General features: G+C 42.9%; 1 protein-coding gene across 1 annotated transcript in view; it reads left to right on the plus strand.

The window, feature by feature from the left end:
* Nucleotides 1-1,357: 1,357 nt before the first annotated feature.
* Arid2 (AT-rich interaction domain 2) overlaps nucleotides 1,358-23,003 on the plus strand; it is a 145,141-nt gene continuing 123,495 nt past the window's right edge. Inside the window, exons 1-3 of the mRNA XM_006974330.4 lie at nucleotides 1,358-1,618; nucleotides 1,767-1,860; nucleotides 2,958-3,055. Coding sequence (XP_006974392.1) covers nucleotides 1,527-1,618; nucleotides 1,767-1,860; nucleotides 2,958-3,055 — 284 coding nt within the window. The 5' untranslated portion in view covers nucleotides 1,358-1,526. The remainder of the gene's footprint in view (nucleotides 1,619-1,766; nucleotides 1,861-2,957; nucleotides 3,056-23,003) is intronic.

Raw genomic sequence — 23,003 nt, forward strand, 5'->3', positions numbered from 1 at the left:
CAAAAAAGTAGGGCAGGCAGTTGACCAGTGTGTGTTGCTCTACAGTTTGTCCGAGTGACTTTTATGGCCACGCCGTGGAAAATGGGCTCCTCGGGGCCCCGGGATCGGAGCCTCCAGCCGAGAGGCCGATCGCTCCAGCCCTAAACGTTTGCAGAGGGTGCGGGAGGACTTGCCCGGGCCGCCGCGGAGGGCTGCACCGGGCGAGCCTCCGCGGGGCGGCCCTCGGGGCGGCGGGAAGGCCCGGCCGTGCAGGCGGCGGCGGCGGGGGGCGACTCCGTTCTGCCCACGGCCCCCGCCGGGGCCTCGAACGAACATCGCCCCCACCCCTCACCCTGGAACAACCGGTAGCGGCCGTTTCCCCGCGCCGCCCGCCCCCCACCCCCCTCCACCACCGCCACCCCCTTTTCCGCCGGCTTTTGTGTGCGTGTGAAATGTGCTGCACATTGCAGATGAACCCTAAGCCGGGCGAGCCGAGCCTATTGTTCCCCGCGAGGAGCCGCCGCCGCCGCCGCCGCCGCGACCGTGTGGAGCCAGGCGCAGTGCCGCGGCCGGCCCTCGGGGGGCGCTGTGCGGCGCTGGCGGGGCCCGGCCGTGGCGGCGGCTGAGAGGGAGGCTGGCGGGCAGGCAGGCCGGCGGGCGGCGCGCAGCGGCTCGGCTGCCGCCGGAGCCTGTGCCCGGGGACGCCCGGGCCCGCCGCAGCCGCAGCCGCCGCTGCAGCCGCCGCCACTGCTGCTGCCACCGCCACCACCGCCGCCGCCGCCGCGCGTGAATGTGTGCGAGGGCCCCGCGGAGCCGCGGCCCGGATCCACGCTGTCACCCCGCTCTCCACAAGCCACCACACAGACCTCCCCCTCCCCACGCGGCCCCGCCTGCCCCGGCCCCGCCGCGCCGCCGCTGCCGCTGCCGCCGCCGCCGCCGCCGAAACTCCCAGGCCTTGCGGCCGCCCGGGCCCCTCGCCTCCGCTCGCCCGGCCCCCGGCCGGCTCGTGCGTCCCGTCCCCCCCCGCCACCCCCGGCCCCGGCCCCGGCCGCAGCACCATGTTGAATCGCGTCCCCGGGCCGAGCCGCTAAGGGGCCGGCGGCGGCGCCGCTGAGAGGCGGCCAGAGCCGGGCCGCGGGGAGGCGGCCGAGGCAGGGTGGGGGCCGCGTTCGCCCCGCGGCTCCGCGCCCGGCCGCCCGGCCGCCTTGCCCCCTCTTTAGTTTCGCTCCCGTTTTCTTTAAACTTTTTTAGAAATTCCCCTCCCTCCGGCCCTGCGCTCCCCCTGGCCTCCCGCTCCCTCCTTCCCCTCCTCCTCGCCTCCTCCCCCTCCCTCCTCCCTCCCTGCGCCGCCGCCGCCGCCGCCGCCGCCGCCGCTGCCGCCGCCGCCGCCGCCGCCGCCGCCGCCACCACCACCACCGCCGGCCCATGACTGAGCCCCGCCACCGCCGGCCGAGGAATGGGCTCCGGGCGCTGGTAGGGAGCGCGGGGAGCGGGGGCCGCGTCTGAAGCGCGATCTGGGTTTTCGGGAGACCTCCTTGGGCAAAATAATGGCAAACTCGACGGGGAAGGCGCCTCCGGACGAGCGGAGGAAGGGACTGGCTTTCCTGGACGAGCTGCGGCAGTTCCACCACAGCCGAGGGTGAGAGCAGGACCCGGGGGAGGGCGGCAGCGCCGGAGGGGGCGAGCCGGGGCGAACCTGGGGGGCGACCCCCGCGGCGGGGCGCGGGGAGGACGGGGGGGGGGGGAGTCCCGGTGACAAGTGCGGGGCTTTTTCTGTCGCCCCGCAGGTCGCCGTTTAAGAAGATCCCCGCGGTGGGTGGGAAGGAGCTGGATCTTCACGGGCTCTACACCAGAGTCACTACTTTAGGCGGATTCGCGAAGGTGAGTGGAAGTTTTAATTTGTATTTCCCTCTCTCCGGCCTGCTCCGAAAAAGTCTGCTCCGGCCCGGGAGCGGGCGCCCGGGGGGCCGGGGGTGGGGGCGGCCGGCGGGGTCCCCCACGGCGTTCTCGGCGCTCGCGAGCCGGTGGCACGGAGGCGGCCGGCGGCGGTGGCGGCGGCGGCGGCTGTTTTCGGCCTGGTGGCTCGCGTGCGCGCGGCGGGCGGGCGGGCGGGCGGGCGGGCGGCCCGGCGGGCGGGGAGCGTCCTGCCCGGTGTCCAGCCGGCCCCCGCGGGGTCTGAGCGCGGGCGGGCGAGCGGGGTGCCCGCCTGCCCGCCCGCCGAGCCCCGCGCCCGCCCCGCGCCGCCCGCCCGCCCGCCCGCGAGTCAGCGCCGCCGCCGCCGCCGCCGCTGCCGCTCTAGCACAGGCGGAGACACAGAGACACACCAGACTCTGAGCAGTTTTCGTGCAACTCAAAATTAGCGCGGGCAGGTTTAACATCGATAATCGGCTGCGAAATGATCCCGGCGGCCGGGGGCACAGCCTCGGCCCGCTCGCCCCGGGTTTCTACCGCTAACAAAAGAAAGCAGGACCTGTCTGCAAATAGCCATCTTAGGCTTCAAGGCTAGGCAGAAGCTGTAGGCCTCAAAGAAGGGCCTATGGAGATGGATAGATCTGGGAGAGGGATCGGAGTCGGCCCCGGCCCCGACCCCCCCAGAGCTCGCGGACGTCGCTGTCCGGAGCAGTATTGATCCTTTTGAACTTTTTTTTTTGGTCTTCTTTAGTGCAAACGGACCGCGTTGAGATTTAAAAGGGGGCGACAGAGGGACTTGCGATTGGTTATTGTCCGGGCTTCAAAAACAAAACAAACCCACCAACCCCCCCAAAAACAAAACAAGCGCTGCTAAATTCAGGGCTCTCTGGTGAAAACACAGTGGTCCGGGCGGCCCTGGCGCTGTAGCTCTTGTGGATAGACCCCAGACACCCACTGGTGCCTTAGGTATCTACAGATCTCTGCAGAATGGGCATGGAGCTCCCAAGTTAGGGTAGGTTTTTCGTGGATTGGGCAGTTTCAGACAAGTGTGCCTGTGTTTTTAACAGGTTTCTGAGAAGAATCAGTGGGGAGAAATCGTTGAAGAGTTCCACTTTCCCAGAAGTTGTTCTAACGCTGCCTTTGCTTTAAAACAGTATTACTTGCGGTGAGTAGTGGTGACTTTTCCACGGCATTTGGAAACGAGGGACTTAGGGGCGACTAAACAAGAACAAAATTTACGCTCTAAACAATTCCAACCCCTTGTTAATTTCAGTCTGAGAAGCATTTACTGTAAATAAAGTGAGATGATAGGAGGCGGACGTTTTCCTCACATTCAGATACGGTCATTTGCATTTTTCATACAAAGTCATTACAGGTGACACTCCATGTCCTATCTTGTAAACATTCTTTTGTGACATTGTTATTGATTGCTTGATAGCCACTGAGGGCCAGAAAAGACGATGCTTAGTAAAAGACTTAAGATACTTAATGAAACTTTGTAACCTGTGGCAAGAGTCTTTTTTCTTCTTCTTTGGAAACTCCTTAACCCTCTACAATTCTGTCTTTCTGGATTTTTTTTTCCTTTTAAAGGAAATTTATTGGAACTGTTAGTGAGAGTTTTCAATGGAATATTTTTACATAAATAATATAATATAGATACCTTGGCTGACCAAGATTACTTTTTGGACTCATTATTGAATTTCTGAGAAACTTGAAAATATTCATTATCTTTAGAAAAATGGGGATGGTATGAAACTAGGTACTATGGTTGAGGTTTTCTTTCATTTTCCTTATATTTTGACTGCTTACTCAAAAAAATAAATTTCTTACTTGGTATATGATTTAGTCTAGATTATGTATTTTGAGACTTTTAGGATTTTTTTCCTCCTAGATTTTCTTCTATAGACCCTTTCATATTGTAGTTTGTTTTGAAGTCAACCTTTATTTTTGTTGGATTACCCAGTGTTCTTAGTTATTTAAAATTAAAATAATGATCTTAGTAGTTCTTTCTAATAAACATTGGTAATGTGATTTTACAAGATCACCTTTATTTTATTTTTGTAATGTAGCTTCTGTATAATTTGAGTTTTGCATTGCTTCAAATGCACTAGTTACTCTGTATAGAGCTCAGGATTCTGAAATAGGAAACAGGGTAATTGCACAGGTGTACTTCCCATTGGCTGCCTTAGATTGACTTCAGACTTGAGGCTGCAGAGTTCACTGAACTTGGCAGGTACTGCGTTCTATAGGAACTCTAGAAAATACCAGGCATGGGTGTGTGTGTGTGTGTGTGTGTGTGTGTGTGTGTGTATGTGTGTGTTGATAGCATGTGTGTCAGAGTACCTTTTAAATAAAAGGGTCAGTAAAAAAGGCTTCCTGAGCTGTTGATTTAGCAATAGAGTGAGAAATAAGAATTTAATACTTAGAGTGATAGTCACTTGATTATCTGTTTTTGATAGTAAGAGGATCTGAGAGAATCATGCTAGTACATGCTAGGGCTTTGTGCTAATCAATTTAAAATGTTTGTAGCATTTTGTACATTTAAATTGTGTATTTTAAAGTTATGCCTAGTATTTTTTAAGTTTATCGATTAAATTTTTGTATTCTATTCTGAATGGTGTATATGGCTGGTGAGATGTGTATTTTTCTGTAAAATTTGCATTGTTATTAACAATCTTAGTATAATTAATGAAATACCTGGACTTCTTTTCTTTTACAAAGTTTAATTAGAAGTATTTTGTCTTTTATTGTCTTTTCTATCTTGGGATTATGCCATACAGTAATTGTGCTTGTCGTTAGTCTTTTTAACCGGATACTTTCAAAGTTGTTTTAAGTATTTACGTTGTTCTCAGGTCAACTTGGGCTTTACGTTCTTATTAGAAGCTGCTTTGGACCATGTCCTTAGCTAAACTTGTTCTCCTCCGTATGTCACTCCAGGTTTGCTTTTGTAGGGCTAGAGCTCGGCCCCTTAGGAAAGTTAAAGCATTTGTTTTGGAAAATAAAACCATGTGAAGATTTGCATGGCTTGCAAAGAAATAGGATGATCATAAATTGGTTACTAGCAACCTTGAGAGAATTTTCCCTAGTGCTGTATTGTACAGTTAAAGGGTATGCATTATGTTGGGTTATACACTTTTCCTCTTAAAAAAATCTAATTGGCAGAGCAGATGCCAAACTCTTAACAGTTAACAGTAATTCTATTAGTTAACCCTAAGAGTGCCTTCTCAGTCAGCTATGGTAATGAAGTGACTTGAGAAGTTAACTCTGTTCTCTATCAGATTTAATACCATCCTCTCTGGTATGGAAGGCGATGCCTTGTATTTTGGTGGGTTTCTTTTGGTTTTGGCTTTGCAATATTCTCTCCAAGTCATAAGTTGGAGAGATTGACTTCAGATTTGACAGCGACGAGTTCACTGAACTTGGCAGTTACTGCGTTCTATAGGAACTGGAGAAAATACCAGGCATGGGTGTGTGTGTGTGTGTGTGTGTGTGTGTGTGTGTGTGTGTGTGTGTTGATAGCATGTGTGTCAGAGTACCTTTTAAATAAAAGGGCAGTAAAAAAGGCTTCCTGAGCTGTTGATTTAGCAATAGAGTGAGAAATAAGAATTTAATATTTAGAGTGATAGTCTACATAATATTTAATTCAAGCTGCTTTTTCATTGGACATATTGTTAGCTCTCTTTTCAAGTTTCATACTTGCCTACATTACCCTGTACAGTTAATTGAATGGACACCTATTAGACTAGTATCATTTGATATAGCTACATACTTTTATAGACAAATAAGACCAGATGGTTAGTCATGCACATGTTCTAACAGCTCTGGGGGTTTTTGGGTTCAGATATAGTAATTAAGTATAGAGACATTGTAGTTTGCCAAAAGTTACGTTAAATCTATCAAATATACATTCATTCAACTGTAGATTATCTACAAAAAAATTCTCGGCCAGGCAGTGGTGGCGCACGCCTTTAATCCCAGCACTCGGGAGTCAGAGGCAAGCAGATCTCTGTGAGTTCGAGGCCAGCCTGGTCTCCAAAGTGAGTTCCAGGAAAGGCGCAAAGCTATGCAGAGAAACCCTGTCTCAAAAAACAAAAAACAAACAAAAAAAAATTCTCAGTCTAAAATCGAACATGCAGTTGATTATATAACACTAGTGCTTAATTTTTAAAAGTGTAAGTGCCTGCTGACAGTGTGTGGAAGTATTACATTTATATTTAAAAATTTATATATAATAAATATATTTTTTTTTCAAGATGTATTTATTATGTATACAGCATGTATGACTGCAGGCCAGAAGAGGGCACCAGATCTCATTACAGATGGCTGTGAGCCACCATGTGGTTGCTGGGAATTGAACTCAGGATCTCTAGAAGAGAAGTTAGTGCTCTTAACGTCTGAGCCATCTCTCCAGCCCTAAAATTATATTTTAATCAGCTCCTAAATCTTGTAACCTTTTTTTTCATTTAGCACCTTTCTTGGCATATTCATCTCAGTGTTCCACAAATACTTGTTGTTAGACTGTCTATAGAAGTAAGAAAGGATATGGTGTAATTTCCCATGTTTTGTAGATGGAGAAATTCAAATATCAAAAAATTGTATTTGTTGTATATACTTGGTAAAAATTATGCTATTATGGTTTCAGTGTGTTATTCATAAATGAGTTTAATAAATTATAGTTGGAGATTGTATATGGCTAATTCTGTGCCCAAGTATATCTATGAACAGTGAGATACTTACTTAATTGATGAATTTCATTTTATTTTTGCTCTATTCCAGTACTAAGATTTAGGAACAATTTGCTATTCTTACTTGGATTAAGAATTTGAAGTTTTGGGTTTGGAGAGATGGCTCAGAGGTTAAGAGCACTGACTGCTCTTCCAGAGGTCCTGAGTTCAATTCCCAGCACCCACATGGTGGCTCAGAACCATCTGTAATGAGATCTGGCACCCTCTCCTGTCTACATAATAAATAAATAAATCTTTAAAAAAAAAAAAGAATTTGAAGTTTTGTTTTGACATGGTGGTACATACCTGTAGTCCCATCAGTTGGGAGGCAGAGGCAGGCAGATCTCTGAGTTTGAGGTCAGCCTGGTCTACAGAGTGAGTTCCAGGACAGCTGAGGCTACACAGAGAAACCCTGTCTCGAGAAAAAAAAAAGAAGAAGAAGAATTTGGAGTTTCGCTATAAGGTTTAAGTAAACATTTAATCTGAGAGTTGTTTTCATTTATGGGACCCAGGTATGCAGCAGCTGTAATTATAGTACAGCTGTGGGTAACCTTGATGTGTTCTTTGTAAAACTTGGGAATTTTAGAAAGGAAGTGGATGATCTTAGGCCTTGAAATTTTATTATAGGAAACTCCATGTTTCTGTTCTTCTTGTAATTGAACCTTGCAGTCCTCCTTCTTTTTGTATGCATGTACTTTGGAGATACTTGGGAGTTTGGGTAGAATTGTGTTCACAGTAGTGACTTTGGAGTCACATTGTGAAGTCTGTTATTTTTTCTTGGTGGGTAAAAGAGACCTTTAGTTACTTGAGTAGTTGTGTTACCAGCACTTAACTTTTATCAGTTAAATGACATGAATGCATTTAGGAATTGTCAGCTAGTGTCTCTCATGTAGGTCGGTGAGGAAGCCTTTTATGAATCATTGGAGGTGAAGTGATATTCTTCAGTATTCTTCAGTAAGTGAATAAAGTTACACACTGAGTTTGTAAATTACTAAACAAAGCTGAATAGACAGATTACTACTAGTCCAGAAAGTCAATAAAATAATAATGGGGACAGGGAGAACTTCATTTTAGTAAGGTACTCGTGTGAGGACTTTAATTTTATAAGTTGTATCCTTTTGTTTTGAACAAACCTGAGTTTGATATTTTATGACAATGTGTTACATTTCTGAAAGATTTGTAGACTTCCTGGAAGTAGAAGGAAACAGTGGATGAAGGAAGTGTAAAGTCTGATCAAACTCAGGTTAGTGTCAGCTGTCAAAATCCATGTTTTTAAGCAGCATACATTTGCTCAAGCTAGAAGTCAGTTTACTTTCCTAGATAGACAGTTGACCCAAGGTTACACGCTAGAGGATTTCATAATGCCCCTCCTCCACCCCTGCCTCCAGTATGTGTTACATGTGTTACATCCTTAGCCCACCTAAAATGCACATATGCCTTTTCATTTGAAACTTAGACCTCAGCTGTGAACTAAAAATATCTTATTTCTGATTAGATGTACCGTTTTATAAGAGCACCTCTTGAGGAATAGGTGTTTTCATGGTAAATTTTGGTGTGAGGTCCTCTCTGTCTTAGGAAGCCCGGCACTCCATAAGCTCTTTTGTATTCTCAAACTAAGCAAAATTGGACCGAGGACAAGTTCGGCTAATGTAAATGTAGATAAAGTATTTTGGAAGAGTTTTTTTCTTTTGTAAAGGCTATTTATTGTGCCTTTCCCAAGCCTAATAGAGATTAATGATAAAATGGGTTTGTCAAGAGTTGAGAGGGGACGTGTGGCCCCATAGGGTGAGGGCTGGTGGATTCCCTCTCTCGGCCTCCACTTCCATCTCAGTGTTCTTTAATATTCATGGTCAAAGCAGAAACTCGTATTGTGCACTATAAAACACCAGTGTTCTTCACACTTAGTATGTGCCTCTTAGAAGAGGTCAAATGATTTTGCGTCATAATATAAAGTTGGCTACTTTATCCTAGGACTCGGAGGTTGTTTCGGAGTGTGACGCTCCAGAGCGTTAGGGATCACACTGTTACCTCTGTCCTTACTCCAAGTGCCACCGTAGTGGTATATGGTATGAAACGTCATGTTTGAGGAGCACTTACTACATTTCTTGAAGCACAGTTTGGGAATTGTAAACTAGAAGAAATGAGATTAGGAAAAAAACAATTGACTAGGGAAACTGTGGACTATTTCTATATTACACACTCATGTGGTTTCTATCTATTTAACTTAAAACACCTGGGGCACAGCTTCACTCTGGCTCAGGCTGGCTTGGAGCACACGGTCATCCTGCCACAGGTGTGTGCCACTTCTCCTGGCCTAGACTTACAGATTTCCATATCTTCATAAATACTGTGCAAAATTATGGTAGTGATTCTAGTTAACTAGTATTCTTGCCAGGGGGATATTAAGAGTACCATATGTAGCCAGGCAATGGTGGTACACGCCTTTAATCCCAACACTCAGGAGGCAGAGCCAGGAGGATCTCTGTGAGTTCGAGGCCAGCCTGGTCTACAGAGTGAGATCCAGGACAGGCACCAAAACTACACAGAGAAACCCTGTCTCGAAAAATTAAAAAAAAAAAAAAATTGCCATATGTCCATTGACAGGAACAGAAGAGTAAGGACACAGTACAGTTTTAATGTTAGAAGAAAATCTGAGCCTGGACGAGGAGCAGTGGGCTTCGTCTCAAGATGGAGGAAAGACAGTGGTGTAGAGAGAATGAAAAGTGTGGGTTTCTCTACTGTTTGAACTGCAGTTCAGATGTGAGCATGTGATAGAGGGCAAATACAAAAGGAAAAGATGGCGTTTTGGCTTTGTGTTTGGTAGTGTTGGGAATGGAACTTAGGGCCTCCTTCAGGGCAAGTGTTCTACCTGAGCTGTGTCGCAGTCCTATGGCAAAAGATTAAGTTTGAGGCCCAGTGAGCAATCTCAGTGGGTAGAGGTATTTGCTACCACCCCTGGCTTCCATCCCTGGGACCTGCATGGTGGAAAGGGAGAGCCAGAGTCCACAAGTTGTCCTCTTAGCTCCACATGTGTGCTGGGGCATGTCCACACCCCCAACACACTAAGTAAATAAATAAACAATGTGACAAAATCGAGTCTCAGACACATTTATTTGCATGGTCATCCTTCTAAGGAAAGAGTTTATAATAACTTTAATTTTGTTGGGTCTTTATATTTGGGTTACTTCAGTTAGCTCTCCCTACAAGTCAATTCCTGTTTATTCTAACTAGAGACTGCCTTTTAAGAAAATCATGATACTTGTATTGAAAATTTGAGTTTTAAACAATTTGTAAGAAGTTTCTCTGGAGAATTGTGGTAGTTATTGTTTATAGGAGAGTGATTGTGTTGAATTTGATGCTAGTTCTGCTAAAAATTTGTAGTTTTCTTCAGTTCTGTGACTCTGAAACGTGGGGAGGTCATACCCTGAGTTTTGATATTAGGGAAAAGCTGTTGGCAATAGGTACAGTTTTAAGGCTAGACGTTACTGAAGAAGGGAGATGTTTGGACTAAAGCTCTCTCTAGTTAGTTTATGACTTAAAATGAGAAGTATATTAAAATTTAAATTCAATTCATTGATTTGGTCATTGTGAATGTGTGTGTCACAGCAGATGTGTCGAGGTGAGGACAACTTTGGAGAGTTCTCTCTCCCCACAGTGTGGGCCCTCAGGATGAAACGCAGGCCTTTGGGCTGGCCTGGCAAGCTCTTTCACCTCTTCAGCCGCCTCTCCAGCACAGTGTGTGCAGTTTTGATTGAAATTAAAATAAATATAGGTAACATTGTTGGTGTACTTATCCATAGTATTGCCAAAAATATTGGCAGTTTCATTTGGTCAGAATCATACAATAATAGATGAGGATGATGAGTTCTGGGTACCCCTTGAAGATCCATCTATTAATGCATTTATATAGGGAATAAAACTTTTTGGTATCCTGTAATAAAGGATTTTCACTCTTAGTTTTACGTGTCTGCTATAATTGCCAATTTGGAAATAAATTTTGTTTTTCAAAACACACCGTAACCCCTTTATGTTTCACAAATAATTATCATATGTAATTCTCCATTCACAGTTACTAAATATCATCAGATATGTTCCATGTCCATGTGTGTTTGGATTTATTAGCCTTTAGATTATCTGTTAATGTGATCATTATGCTTTTCAAGAAACAAAGTCAACTGTGTATTTTTTTTCTGTTAAAAAATAGATGTAGATGTATCATTGGGTTTATATAGTTTTGCAAATATATTATATTGTTAATTGAGGTAATTCATTTTTACAAAATGCATGCTCTTTTGACTGAGTATATTGTGATTCACTGTTGTAGGGACTGAAAACTCTTGGTGATGTCTAGGAATAATTACTGTAGTCAATGGCATTGCTCAATGACAGAACTGTAGTTATGTGAACACAGGATCAGTATGTGCAGGACTCTACCACTTAACCCCATAATGTGTTGTGATACGACCTGAAAAAGGTGATGTTTTTGATGTGTTGGCTGCTGGGTCTAACCTCTTTTTGTTTTTTTGAGGCAGGATTTCTCTGTATAACAGTCCTGACTGTCCTGGAGCTTGCTTTGTAGACCAGGCTAGCCTTGAACTCACTGAGATCTGCCTGCCTCCCAAATCCTGGGATTAATGGCGTGAGCTACCCCCACCTGGCTGGGTCTTACTTCTTAACAGTCAGTTCGCTTTCTTTTTCCCAGATACCATTTTTTACTAGAGTAATGAGGTACTTTGTCCTTTAGGAGGTCCTACCTTCTGGACTTGGTTGATGACTTCCTCCTGAAGTCAGTTAACTGGTTTTTCCATCCTGTTCTGAAAACAGCTGGAGCTAAAGGTTGATAACACACAGCTTTAATATGTAGGGATTACTTCATAAGCAGTGCTTTGCTCTCCGAGGTATCATATGGTACCTAGTTGTTCTTTATGGTAAGACTGATCTGTGGGCTTAGTAGTTAGTAGACTGAAACTGTAGTTTTAAAAAGCATGTCCCAGGTAGTTGTTAGTAGGCTCAAGTTTGAGAACAGTTGATCTAAGTACCAATGAAATCAGTTTAGTTGCTGAGGTATCTGGCTGCACTTGGCACCAGCATGCTGGCCAGGGTCACATCCAGAACAAAGCCTCTGAGTGGCATCTGCTCTGGCACCTGCTAAAGCTGCACCTGTCACCAAGCAGAGCCTGGACACACCCTGCACTTTGTCTTTGAGTTTCAGAGAAGGTACCTAGAGCTCTGTTTGACTTAGGGAGAAGACATGAGTGAGCTACTGAGTCCTAACTCATTCTAACTGTAGTTATTTAACTTGGGTTTTAAAATTTAAAATGTTAAAAACAAGGTTTCCTTCAACTTTTTGTTTGTTTGTTTTTCCTAACTAGAGAATTTTCTTAACATATTTATTGTTGTTTTCCTGTTTGGACTTTCCTTTCCAGGTGAGAAACCATTGGTTTTACTGAATTTGTTCAGTGCTTATTATCTTGGCGAGGTTCCTTTTCTATCCCAATTCCTCTTAGGGAAGTTCATTTGTAAATTACTGTGAGAATAATAGTACTACCTATGGGGGGTGGAGAGGGGTCAGGAAAGACCTCATCTCAAAGCCCTAAAATTAAATAGAAGCTGTACTAATGTGATACCTTGTTTAATGCAGTATTTCTGTGTGTGTGTGTGTGTGTGTGTGTGTGTGTGTGTGTATAGTGGATACATGTACTTGTTTGTGTATGTTTGCATGTGGTGAATGTGCACGAGTGTTGGAAACAGATTGATTTTGGATGCCATCCTATATAGCTATCGACATTCTTTTTTGATGTGAGACTATCATGAACTTGGAGCTCATATATTCAGGTTGGCTGACTGGCAGATGAGCTTTATGGATCTACCAGTCTCTACTTCCTCAGCACTGGGGTTACAGTTGCACACCACATCCTGCTTTCTTTGTTTGTTTTATTTTTTAATGTCTGTGAGTGTTTTGCCTGCATGCTTGTCTGTACACCACTTACATGCATGCCTGATGCCCACAAAGGACAGAAGAGGGTATTGGATCCTCTAGAACTGGAGTTACACATGGTTGTGAGCACCGTCTAGAGCTAGGAATTGAATCCTGGTCCTCTGGTAGAGCAGCGGCCAATGCTCTTAACCACAGGCCATCTCTCCAGTCCCCATAAGCTGCTTTATGTAGGCCTGCTGGGTATCTAAATTCATGTCCTCATATTTCCACGTCGATCCCCAGCCCCAGTATTTTAATTTTTCAAAGCTTTGCTCACATGTAACTTTAATTTTATTTCAAATTTTAGAAACAATTGTTGTTATTTAATCCTAGAAAAAAAAACAATCAAAAAATTCTTTATATTCCTGAGACTTTTCTTCTAGAGGCTTACAGGTTATTTATGAAGGGCATAGTTCTGGTTCTATTTCCTTCTTCCCCCTCCCCACTTGCCCCCCTTCCTTCCTCCTTTTTTGTCCATATTGGGGATTGAACCTAGGATTTTGCACCTACTAGGCAAGCACTCTACCACTGAGTGATAGTCTCCAGCCTCAACTCCCAATATTGCATGCCAGTCATAATTGCCAGTTAGGAACCATGTTTCATGTGTTGAGAGTACTCTTTGTACCCTTTGCCTTCCTATTTCCTTCCATGGTAATTGTTGTGTGATATTTTGTTTGTGTTTTGACAAAGCCTGTTTGGAGTCAGAGGGCGGAGCTAGCCACTACTAGTTAACCATAGAGGTCTGGAGGTCTCTACAGACAGGAGTCAGGAAGTGATAAAGCAGAGCAGAGACAGGATCCTGAGATCAGCACTTTTGATTGGAGGATTCTGAGAGGTAGGCAGTGACTGTGGACGCTCCCTTGCTTCTTTTACCCCGATATTTAACTCCTAGTTTTTATTGATAAGATTAATTAGATTTACGCATCATCTGGCACCCAGCATAGGGCGTCACATGTAAACGGAAGTTTCTTGTCCTGACTGCCTGTTCCTAAAGAACCACTCTGAGACTTATATTAATTGTAAATGATTGGCCAATAGCTCAGGCTTATTACTAACTCTTACATTTTTAAGTTAACCCATATTTCTATTTATGCTTTTCCATGTGTCAGTACCCTTATTAGCATGGCATGTTCATCTCCTCCTCCCTCTACATCTGGCTGGCGATTTCTGACTCTGCCCTTCTTCTTCCCATCATTCTTAGTTTGGTTGCCTGCCTATGCTTCCTGACTGGATACTGACCAATCAGCATTTTATTAAACCAATTCAAGTGACAAATCTTAACAGTGTACAAGAGGATTATTCCACAGCAGGTAATAGACCTGCTTTGCATTTTACAGAACATTTATTCATAACTCTCCACTTTGTATAGTTGCTAAATATTTCATGTACATCCCATGTGTTTAAATTTTGTTGATCAGTAAATTTCATTAATGTAGTGGGGGTTAAACTGGAAAGTTTTCTTACAAAACAGAATTTGAATGACATTGTGTCACACACTGTTGTTTGGATGTTCATCTTATTGTAAAGGATGGCAAATGTTTGTAATTCTGGTCTTTGCATTCTTACCATTATACATAATGTTTGTTTTGTGGGTCTAATATCAGTTGCTTTACAAAGATACTGCTTATCCTATAATTATAACTTGCCTTTTATGGTGAAGTCTTTTGGGTCAAGTTTTATTTTGTCTCATGGTCCAGAGATTAATAAATACAATGTTAATAAAATCAAACAGGAGGTCAGTAGGAACATTCTGTTAAAATGTACACACAGGCTCTGGGTTCTTTCTCTAGCAACACATAAATAGATAAGCAAATAAGTAAATATCAGAGAACATAAATCTAGGGTCCTGACTCTGGTACTCTACTGAAGAGCTGAATTTAGTTTGTCTACAGTCACCCCAGAGTTGAGGATGCTTTCTGTGATTGTTCTTGGGTTAAGTTGATTTCCCACGTGCTTTGGGTTATGCTTTTTTTAATTTAAAACTTAAAAAAAAATGATTTATTATTTTTAATTGTGTATATGTTGTACATGCACATGAGTACAGGGCCCCCAGAGGTCAAAGGTGTCTGATTCCCTTGAGCTGGAATTATAGGTGGTTGTGAGCTGCCCAACATGGGTGCTGGGAGTTCAACTCAGGTCTTCTAGAAGAACAGCAAGTGCTCTTAACCACTGAGCCATTTCTTCAGCCACTGAGGTTCTTCTTAATTGAAGTTAGTACCTTGGTAGCCTGTGTTTCCAAGTGTGTTCTTTATGAGTGACTGGTCAGGAGTGCTTACAGAGTTTGGTATATTCTTTTGAGTTTCTATCATTAGAGGACCACATAGATTCTGACTCCCTTTTTATGTAACTCTATATTGCTACACATTGGTTAAACCAAACAAAGTCTGATTTTAGGGTAACCTGGTTAAAACTTCAATAGTGAACACAGCAGTTTTCTTTTTTGTCCTGTTTTCTCTTTTCAAAAGTAAAAAGCTTTGCTACAAATATGTACATTCTTTGTTGTTGTTGTTTTGTTAGTGGTTAGTTAGTTAGTATTTTGAGACAGGGTTTCTCTGTGTAGTTTTGGTACCTGTACTAGAACTCACTCTGTAGACCACAGTGTCCTCAAACTCACAGAGATCCACCTGCCTCTGCCCCTGAGTGCTGGGATTAAAGGTGTGCACCACGACACCACCGCCTGACTCACCCTCATAAATGCTTATTCATACTTTATCCAGATTGATTATTAGTTATATTTGTTTTCTAGTTTCCTTTTTATATCTGATGGTGCATGTAGACATTATACTAGGTGCTGTTGAATCATTAGATGTCTTTACAGGAGTAGTGCCTGTGTTTAGTCTTATGCTATCTAGGAATAAAAGTCTTCTTTCCTGGGACTGGTAGTTCATTCCTGTCGTCTCAGCATTCAGGAAGCAAGAGGATTGCCAGAGTTTGAGACCAGTGTGAGCTATACAGTGAGTTCTTAAACAGCTTAATCTACTGAGTGAGAGTTTGTCTCAAAGAACAGACGCTTCAGCCAGTAAAGCATTTTCCTTTCAAGCACAAGGAGTTCGGTCCCCAGAACCCATGTAGAATGCAAGGTGTGGTATCTGCGTGCTTGGAATACCAGTGCTGGGGAGGCCGAGCTGGGAGGACACGCTGGCTGCCAGCCTGAGCGGTGAGCAGGAGGCCAGTGTCTCACAGGAAGTGGATGGTCTTCCTGAGGATACCTCAGTCTGTTCCTTAGCATGCATATTCACCCACGTGTCACATGTATGCTCATGTACACATATGAAAACAAAACTCTTTACATAGATTTAATAGAAAATTGTAGTATGTAATATACAGATCGGAACTCAAATTTTGCAATTCTCCCTGCTGTCCATGATCACCTGTTGTATTTACGTACCTTTCCCCAGTTGTTGTAGCTAGTCTACGTTTTTTAGAATATTACCATTGAAATAGTACTGTCAGAGCTGAGCATGCTTGTAAGCTAACATTGCTGTACAATTTCAAGACCAGCCTGGGCTACATAGACATAGTACATTTCAGGTCAGCTTAGGAAGTGTTGTGGGGCCCTGTTTCAAATAAATGAATAACCCCAAATACCAACAGCAACCAGAGTGTAGGCTGAATGTGCTCTAAAGTTAGTTTGAGTTTTTCAGGATCAGATTTAGGTTAGGCATTTTGGGCAGGAGGCATTAGATGTCACTTTGAGTCTTTATTGAAGTTAATTTTGGTTATGGCGTCCTGGTTTCTGCACTGTATTTTGTCTTTTATAATGAAAGAACCTATGAGACATATTTTGAGACCATGGAAGCATCTACCTTGAATTATTGTTGTGATACATGTATAGTCTCACTTTCTGAATCAGTCATCTCATCTGCATTTAGAAGCTGGTGCTGAGTAAGTCACTGGGTAAGGGGGGAGTAGATTTATTTCATTTATTTTTGAGATTTTTATTTCTTACAAGGGCCTACAATCTGTTTTTGTGCATTTTGCTGCATGGGTTTAGCCAGTGGGAGTCCTTTCAGGATGGGTCCTTGGCTTTTTTCATGTGTCCGCATTATTTTTTAACTTTTCCTTACTTTCTGACAAAACATCATCACCTAGGTTCAAGTTAGTTTTGTTTCTCAGCTCTAGAATCGTCCTTTTTTTTCCTTAGAGATCTTGGTGTGTAGTAGTGTATAGAAACTGTATGATGTGTGTTTATGACTATTAGATTTTTTTTTCTTCCAGGCCCTTTCAGGGGAAACATACATACAGATACATAATTATCTCCTACTATAGCCATTATACCGCATAAACAAACCTATCAGGTAGAACTACGGACTTTTTTCAATATAAAGACGCATTCTGTTTTTATTGAAGCTCTGGTTTTGAAGTACTAGGTTAAAATATTTCCAGGGAAACTGGGTATAGTGGCACATGACTACAGGCATGTAATCACTTTGGATCATGTGACCCTTTTACTGTGGACTAGCCTGGCAACAAAATGAGAACCCCTATTTCACTAAAAAAAAGCACAGTGATTGGAATTAGGTGTTTACTGCTTGCTTGAACTGTAACACAACTCGGTTTCCCTGTTTACTTTTGTGCTTGTCTCTCATCTTTTTTTTTTTTTTTTTGGTTTTTCGAGACAGGGTTTCTCTGTGTAGCTTTGCGCCTTTCCTGGAGCTCACTTGGTAGCCCAGGCTGGCCTCGAACTCACAGAGATCCGCCTGGCTCTGCCTCCCGAGTGCTGGGATTAAAGGCGTGCGCCACCACCGCCCGGCAACTTGTCTCTCATCTTTGCTGTTGTATTTTAGTAAAATTCTGAAATCACGGTTTAAGAGACGTACATACTTTGAGGGCCTCATGTATCTTCACCTCATTCTCATGCTTTCTTTGTAACTAGTTTCCTTAGTTTCAGATCATCTTTGTTCTCTTTGAAAAGATACGGACATTTGTGTATTTTTAATTTTCTTGTAAATGTAGAAACCCCCTTTTTTTGTATTTTGCCCTTTTTTTCACTTCTCTTGCAAATTACTCATACATTCAGAGAGCCTTCTTTCTTTTTTAACACCTGCATTGTGTTCCATTGTGTCTGTGTGCTAGCTTGATAAACAAGTGCCTGACATAGTGAGTCTCAGGTGATTGTACACATTACAGTAACAGTGATGCAGATGAGTCGTCTTCTGCACATGCAATCTCTTGCCAAACCTGCTACCCAGCTCTTGTGGAGCTGTCTTGGGAATACATGATGGAAGTAAGGCAACAGAGGGAAGAATAAATTGGTGTATAGTTTTGTTAAATATTGCCAAATTGTCTTAGGAGAAGAGAACTTTTCGAAGATCTTACTTACTAGCAGTTCATGAAAGTGTCTTCTTCCCACATCCCTGCCATGTGGTGTTAAACTCTTTATGTTTCACCAGTCTGAAAGATCAGAAATGGCATCTCACCGTACTTCACTTGTTGCAGCCTCAGAGTCTGTGTTAGTATTTGATGGTGCTATTCCTGTTGCTCTGAGACTTTTATGTTAAAGGTTTTCTTCCATGTTTCTTTGTGTTTGATCTTCCATGTTAATTTTAGGATGATTCATTCTAGGTCTTGAAAAGCTCAATCTTTAGGGATCATCATTTGTGCTGCTCTTGGTGATACGGTTTCTATATGATTTTGTAAATAATCATTGCTCTTCTAGGTGGCACTTTTGTTGTCTTGTGTGTGTCATTTTTTGAGGCGTTTAATTATATTAAATTACCTACTTTTATTATCTATTATTAAATAAAACTTGGGAGTCAGACATGGGGTAAAAACCTGATTGATCACAGAAGCGGCAGAGAAGCAGCCAGTGACCTCCTCTCTCTTCCTTTTTTGATCCAAGAAGGTCCACAAATCTTTCAAAGCCCTTCCCTACTACTTCCTGTGTATATCTGTATCCTGGGTCCTCCAAAACCTCCATGGCTAATTCTGGTCAGCTAATCTCTAACTCCACCCTCTGATTCAAAGTAAACTTTATTTGCAGTCTTGGATTGTCAGTATGAGCAAATATTCTGCAACAAGTTTTAGTGGCTTAGTTTTATCATTGATAGTATTTTTCCTAGGATTTTCTACTAGAATGTCTTTTGGAAATACATATTTTACTTTTTAACTTTTCATGTCTTTAATTACTTTCTTTTCTCTAATTGATTTGGCCAATATAGCTTAAGTAGAAGGGAGATAGCAGATTTTTTCCTTGCCCTAATTCTGACTTTGCCTTGCTATGCTGAGCATTTTATCACTGAGATACCTCCTGCTGTGTATTCTTGATACAATCTTAAAGTAATAATCTTGTGACAGGAATATATTCAAATATATGTTTATTGAATGAACAATAGTACTAGGTTAAGAAGTCAATTTCGTGATATGTTATATATGTTTTTATCTATGAGAATTTGGTTTTACTTTTTCGTTGGGGCTGGGGAGATGGCCGAGTGGATACAGTACTTGCTATGTACGCATGAGGACCTGGGTTTGGATCCCTAGTCCCCATGTGAAGGCCAGGTGTGGTAGTATGGCCTGTAAGTCCATCACTATGGGGGTCGAGAAGTCGTGGAGACAGGCAGATCTTAGGGGTTGTTGACTAGTCTGTCCAGCAAAAAGTGTTGTGCTCCAGATTTACTCAAAAAATAAGAGTAACAGAGGTAGATACCTGACACCAATCTCGAGCCTAAACACACACGTGCACGCAGACGGACGGACAGACACACACACACACACACACACACACACACACACACACACATTCTTAGATCACAAATCTGTAGTACTTCATTATTGTTTGCTTGTTTGTTTATTTGTTTGTTTGTTTGTTTTGGGACAGGGTTTCTCTGTGTGGCCCTGGCTGTCCTGTAACTTGCTCCATAGACCAGGCTGGCTTTGAATTCAGAGATCTGCCTCCCAAGTGCTGGGATTAAAGGTATACATCACTACTGCCCAGTCATTATTATCTTTAAAGTGAGGAGCCAATGCATACTTATGTATTAAATCCCAGTTTACTGCCTATATTTGAATTGTTCATATACTGGGAATTTAATGTATAAATAAAAATCAGCTATATTAAATGGTAACTTTGGAGAAAATTGTCCTGTTCTGTCTACCTATAAAATAGTCTTCAGGGAAATGGCTCAGTGATTAAGAGCACTGACTGCTCTTCTAGAAGGTCTATGTTCAGTTCCCAGAACCCATACAGGAACCTCCAACCACTTGTACCTCCAGTTTCAGGTAATCTGAGGTCCTTTTCTGGCAGGCAAAAACAAACAAAAAATCCACATAAAATAAAAATAAAAATTTAAACAAAAAGTTTTTAGGGCTGGGAATATAACTCAGTTGGTAGATGCTTGCCAGGCATGCACAAGGTTTTTAATCTCTAGTATGGGAAAAGCAAACAAAACACACTCCATTGCTCTTGTCTTTGTTGTCCATTGGCATACTTGATGTACAGAATAAGGCAGTTTAAACCATTGTAGGACATTTGTATTCTAGAGTTCAGGGGTCATGTTGATTTTAAGGGGTTTACTGTAGGTATAGAGCAGAAGAACAAATTTATCCCATCACTTATGTATGTGAGTACATCTGTTTGGTTCAGCATCACTGAATTAAATGTTGCTGTTTACTTTGTGTATTTTATTTGACCCTCACCATTAGGCCTGATTTGGCTATTCAGAAGTGTTGCTGTCCTGAGAGCTGCTCTGATGCTCCTTTATCCTCCTTAGAAACCCTGTAGCATGTATATGTGCGTGCAGGATGTGGTTCTCCTTATCTCCTAGAGTGAATCACTTGGTAATCTCTTGATCAGTTCATTATAACCAAAGTTGTAAGAATTTGCCAAGTCTTAAAAAGTTGAAAGGGCTGCGTTGGGATGGATATCAGATGCTGTGTACACATTTAATGTTTTATTGCAGCCTTAGTAGCATAGCTGACAGAGCCTGAAAGTTCAGGATCCTAAAGATGGAAGCAAGAAGTTTGGAGATAGCTGCAGCTGAGTGTGTCTACTACCAATTCTACTAGTTCATAGTACCATCAGCCTTAGTTGTGGAATGAACTTTAAGAAGCCTGGGCTGTGTGATAAAAGTAAGCTGTTTTTCCTGGTATTCCTGTATGAATTTAAGATGGGAGGGACAAGAAGACATAGTTCAGAACTGCCTGTTTTTCACTGGTCACTCCATTCTTTTTTAAAAAATATGGGAAGGAGATTGTTGGAGATTTCTTTGTTATAGAAACATGGCCTTTATGTTGATGTTAAGATGATCTCGTAGATTGAGGCATCTGTGAGGCATAGGTATCAGTTTGGTGGCCATTAGGAGTGATTGCTGTGGGATGGTCTGTATGTCAAATTACTCTGATTGGTCAATAAATAAAACACTGAATGGCCAGTGGCTAGGCAGGAAGTATAGGTGGGATTAACAGAGAGGAGAAAAGAAAGAACAGGAAGGTGGAAGGGAGACACTACCATGACAAGAAGCATGTGAAGATGCCGGTAAGCCACGAGCCACGTGGCAAGGTATAGATTTATAGAAATGGACTAATTTAAGCTATAAGCACAGTTAGCAAGAAGCCTGCCACGGCCATACAGTTTGTAAGCAATATAAGTCTCTGTGTTTACTTGGTTGGGTCTGAGCGGCTGTGGGACTGGCGGGTGACAGAGATTTGTTCTGACTGTGGGCCAGGCAGGAAAACTCTAGCTACAGGTGATAGGTCACTTTAGTATTTTGCTTTTTTCTGCCTAAAGGATTGTTAAACTCTGTATTTTATCTAACACATTCAGTTAGCCTTGTGTAAAGCTGAGTGGTTTACATGAATGCATTCTTCATATCCCACGTTGACATAAACTTATTATGCTGTTGTAAGTTCAGAAACAGGACAAAGGAGTTTAAAAGCATTGTTGAAGGTCACACAGAAGTTGGGCTAGTATTTACCTTGGTGCCATCTGGCTTTTATGGTGGTGTTCTAGAGTGCTGGAGATGGCTCAGTGTGTAAGAGTATCTGCCCTACAAGCATGAACATGAAGATGGTTGGGTAGTTGTGGGACTATGACTTTAGTAGTTTTCAAATATTTTACTGCATCTTTTTTCAGTAAAATTGGTATGCTGCAGAACAGTTGACTTCTGTTTATCTTAATGGAGTTCCACAGTTACTCTACAAGATAGGACCTATCCTATTTTCTAGATCACTGAAGAAAGCGCTTTAAAAATTGACCTGAACTCCAGGCCCTCCTGCTTCCCAAGCACTGGGGTTAGAGATGAATGCCACGGTGCCTTCAAGTACCATTGTCATAGGGTTGACATTTAGCTTGATACTAGTCCTGTTTTATTTTTCAACATAAGGCTTAGGTGGAGGATATTTTATAAACAGAAGTATTTATGTATTTATTTATTTATTTTTGGTTTTCCGAGACAGGGTTTCTCTGTGTAGCTTTGCGCCTTTCCTGGAATTCACTTGGTAGCCCAGGCTGGCCTCGAACTCACAGAGATCCGCCTGCCTCTGCCTCCCGACTGCTGGGATTAAAGGCGTGGGCCACCACCACCCTGTCGTATTTATGTATTTAAAGCCTCCAGTTACTTTCTGATACACAGTAACTTAACTTGGTAAGACTATCCTGTCACTAGCCAGTTTCTTGGGGACTAATGTAAGTCCTCATAGTGGCCCTTTCAACAAATGGGAGGTCTAGTTTGGTATAGTCAGAAATAATTCAAAGCTATATAATACAGAATTAGAAGTAAAACATTTTATTTAGTTTTAATTATCTAAGATTAAACCCTTTTTTATGAGGTTTTGTGAAACAGACACCAAAACTCAGTTTTAGCAAAGACTATAAATTAACATCTGTGATAAATAAGGCTTTTGTATAATTTATCACTTAATTTTCTTCTCTGTCCTTTAGAAGGTGGGGCATGATCTCATGTAGTCAGGCTGGCCTCGAACTCTTTGTAGCCAAGAATGACTGTGTGCTCCTGATCTCCCTCTGCTTCCTCCAGGAGCACCTCTGAGAGTACAATACTGCCCGGTTTAGTTTGGAATGGGTCTTGAATCCAGAGTGTGGTACATACAGGGCAACCACTCTACCAACTCAGTTACATTCTAGCCTTCAGAAACTATTTAAGTAAAACTATGTACATTAACCTCTCCCTGTCTCGGTTTATAAGTTACCAGCATGAAAACACAGTTTTATGGAGATAGGAGGTTGTCACAGCGATGCTGACTGTAGTAAGCTGGCATATGCAGATCCAGGATTTTTCTGAAAATAGCCACTTTGAGAAGAAATGGATACTAGAAATGATGTGATAACTTGGTGCAAGCAGTTTGTGAGTTAGAATGTTTCTTGCCATACTGTAATATCTAACACTTGCTGTTTGCCTGGATGGTAGTAATGTGCTTGTCTACGTTATTTTAATTCTTAACACTTTCCTACAAGA

The sequence above is a fragment of the Peromyscus maniculatus genome, chromosome 20, assembly GCF_049852395.1.
Source record: "Peromyscus maniculatus bairdii isolate BWxNUB_F1_BW_parent chromosome 20, HU_Pman_BW_mat_3.1, whole genome shotgun sequence".
Taxonomy (NCBI): Eukaryota; Metazoa; Chordata; class Mammalia; order Rodentia; family Cricetidae; genus Peromyscus; species Peromyscus maniculatus.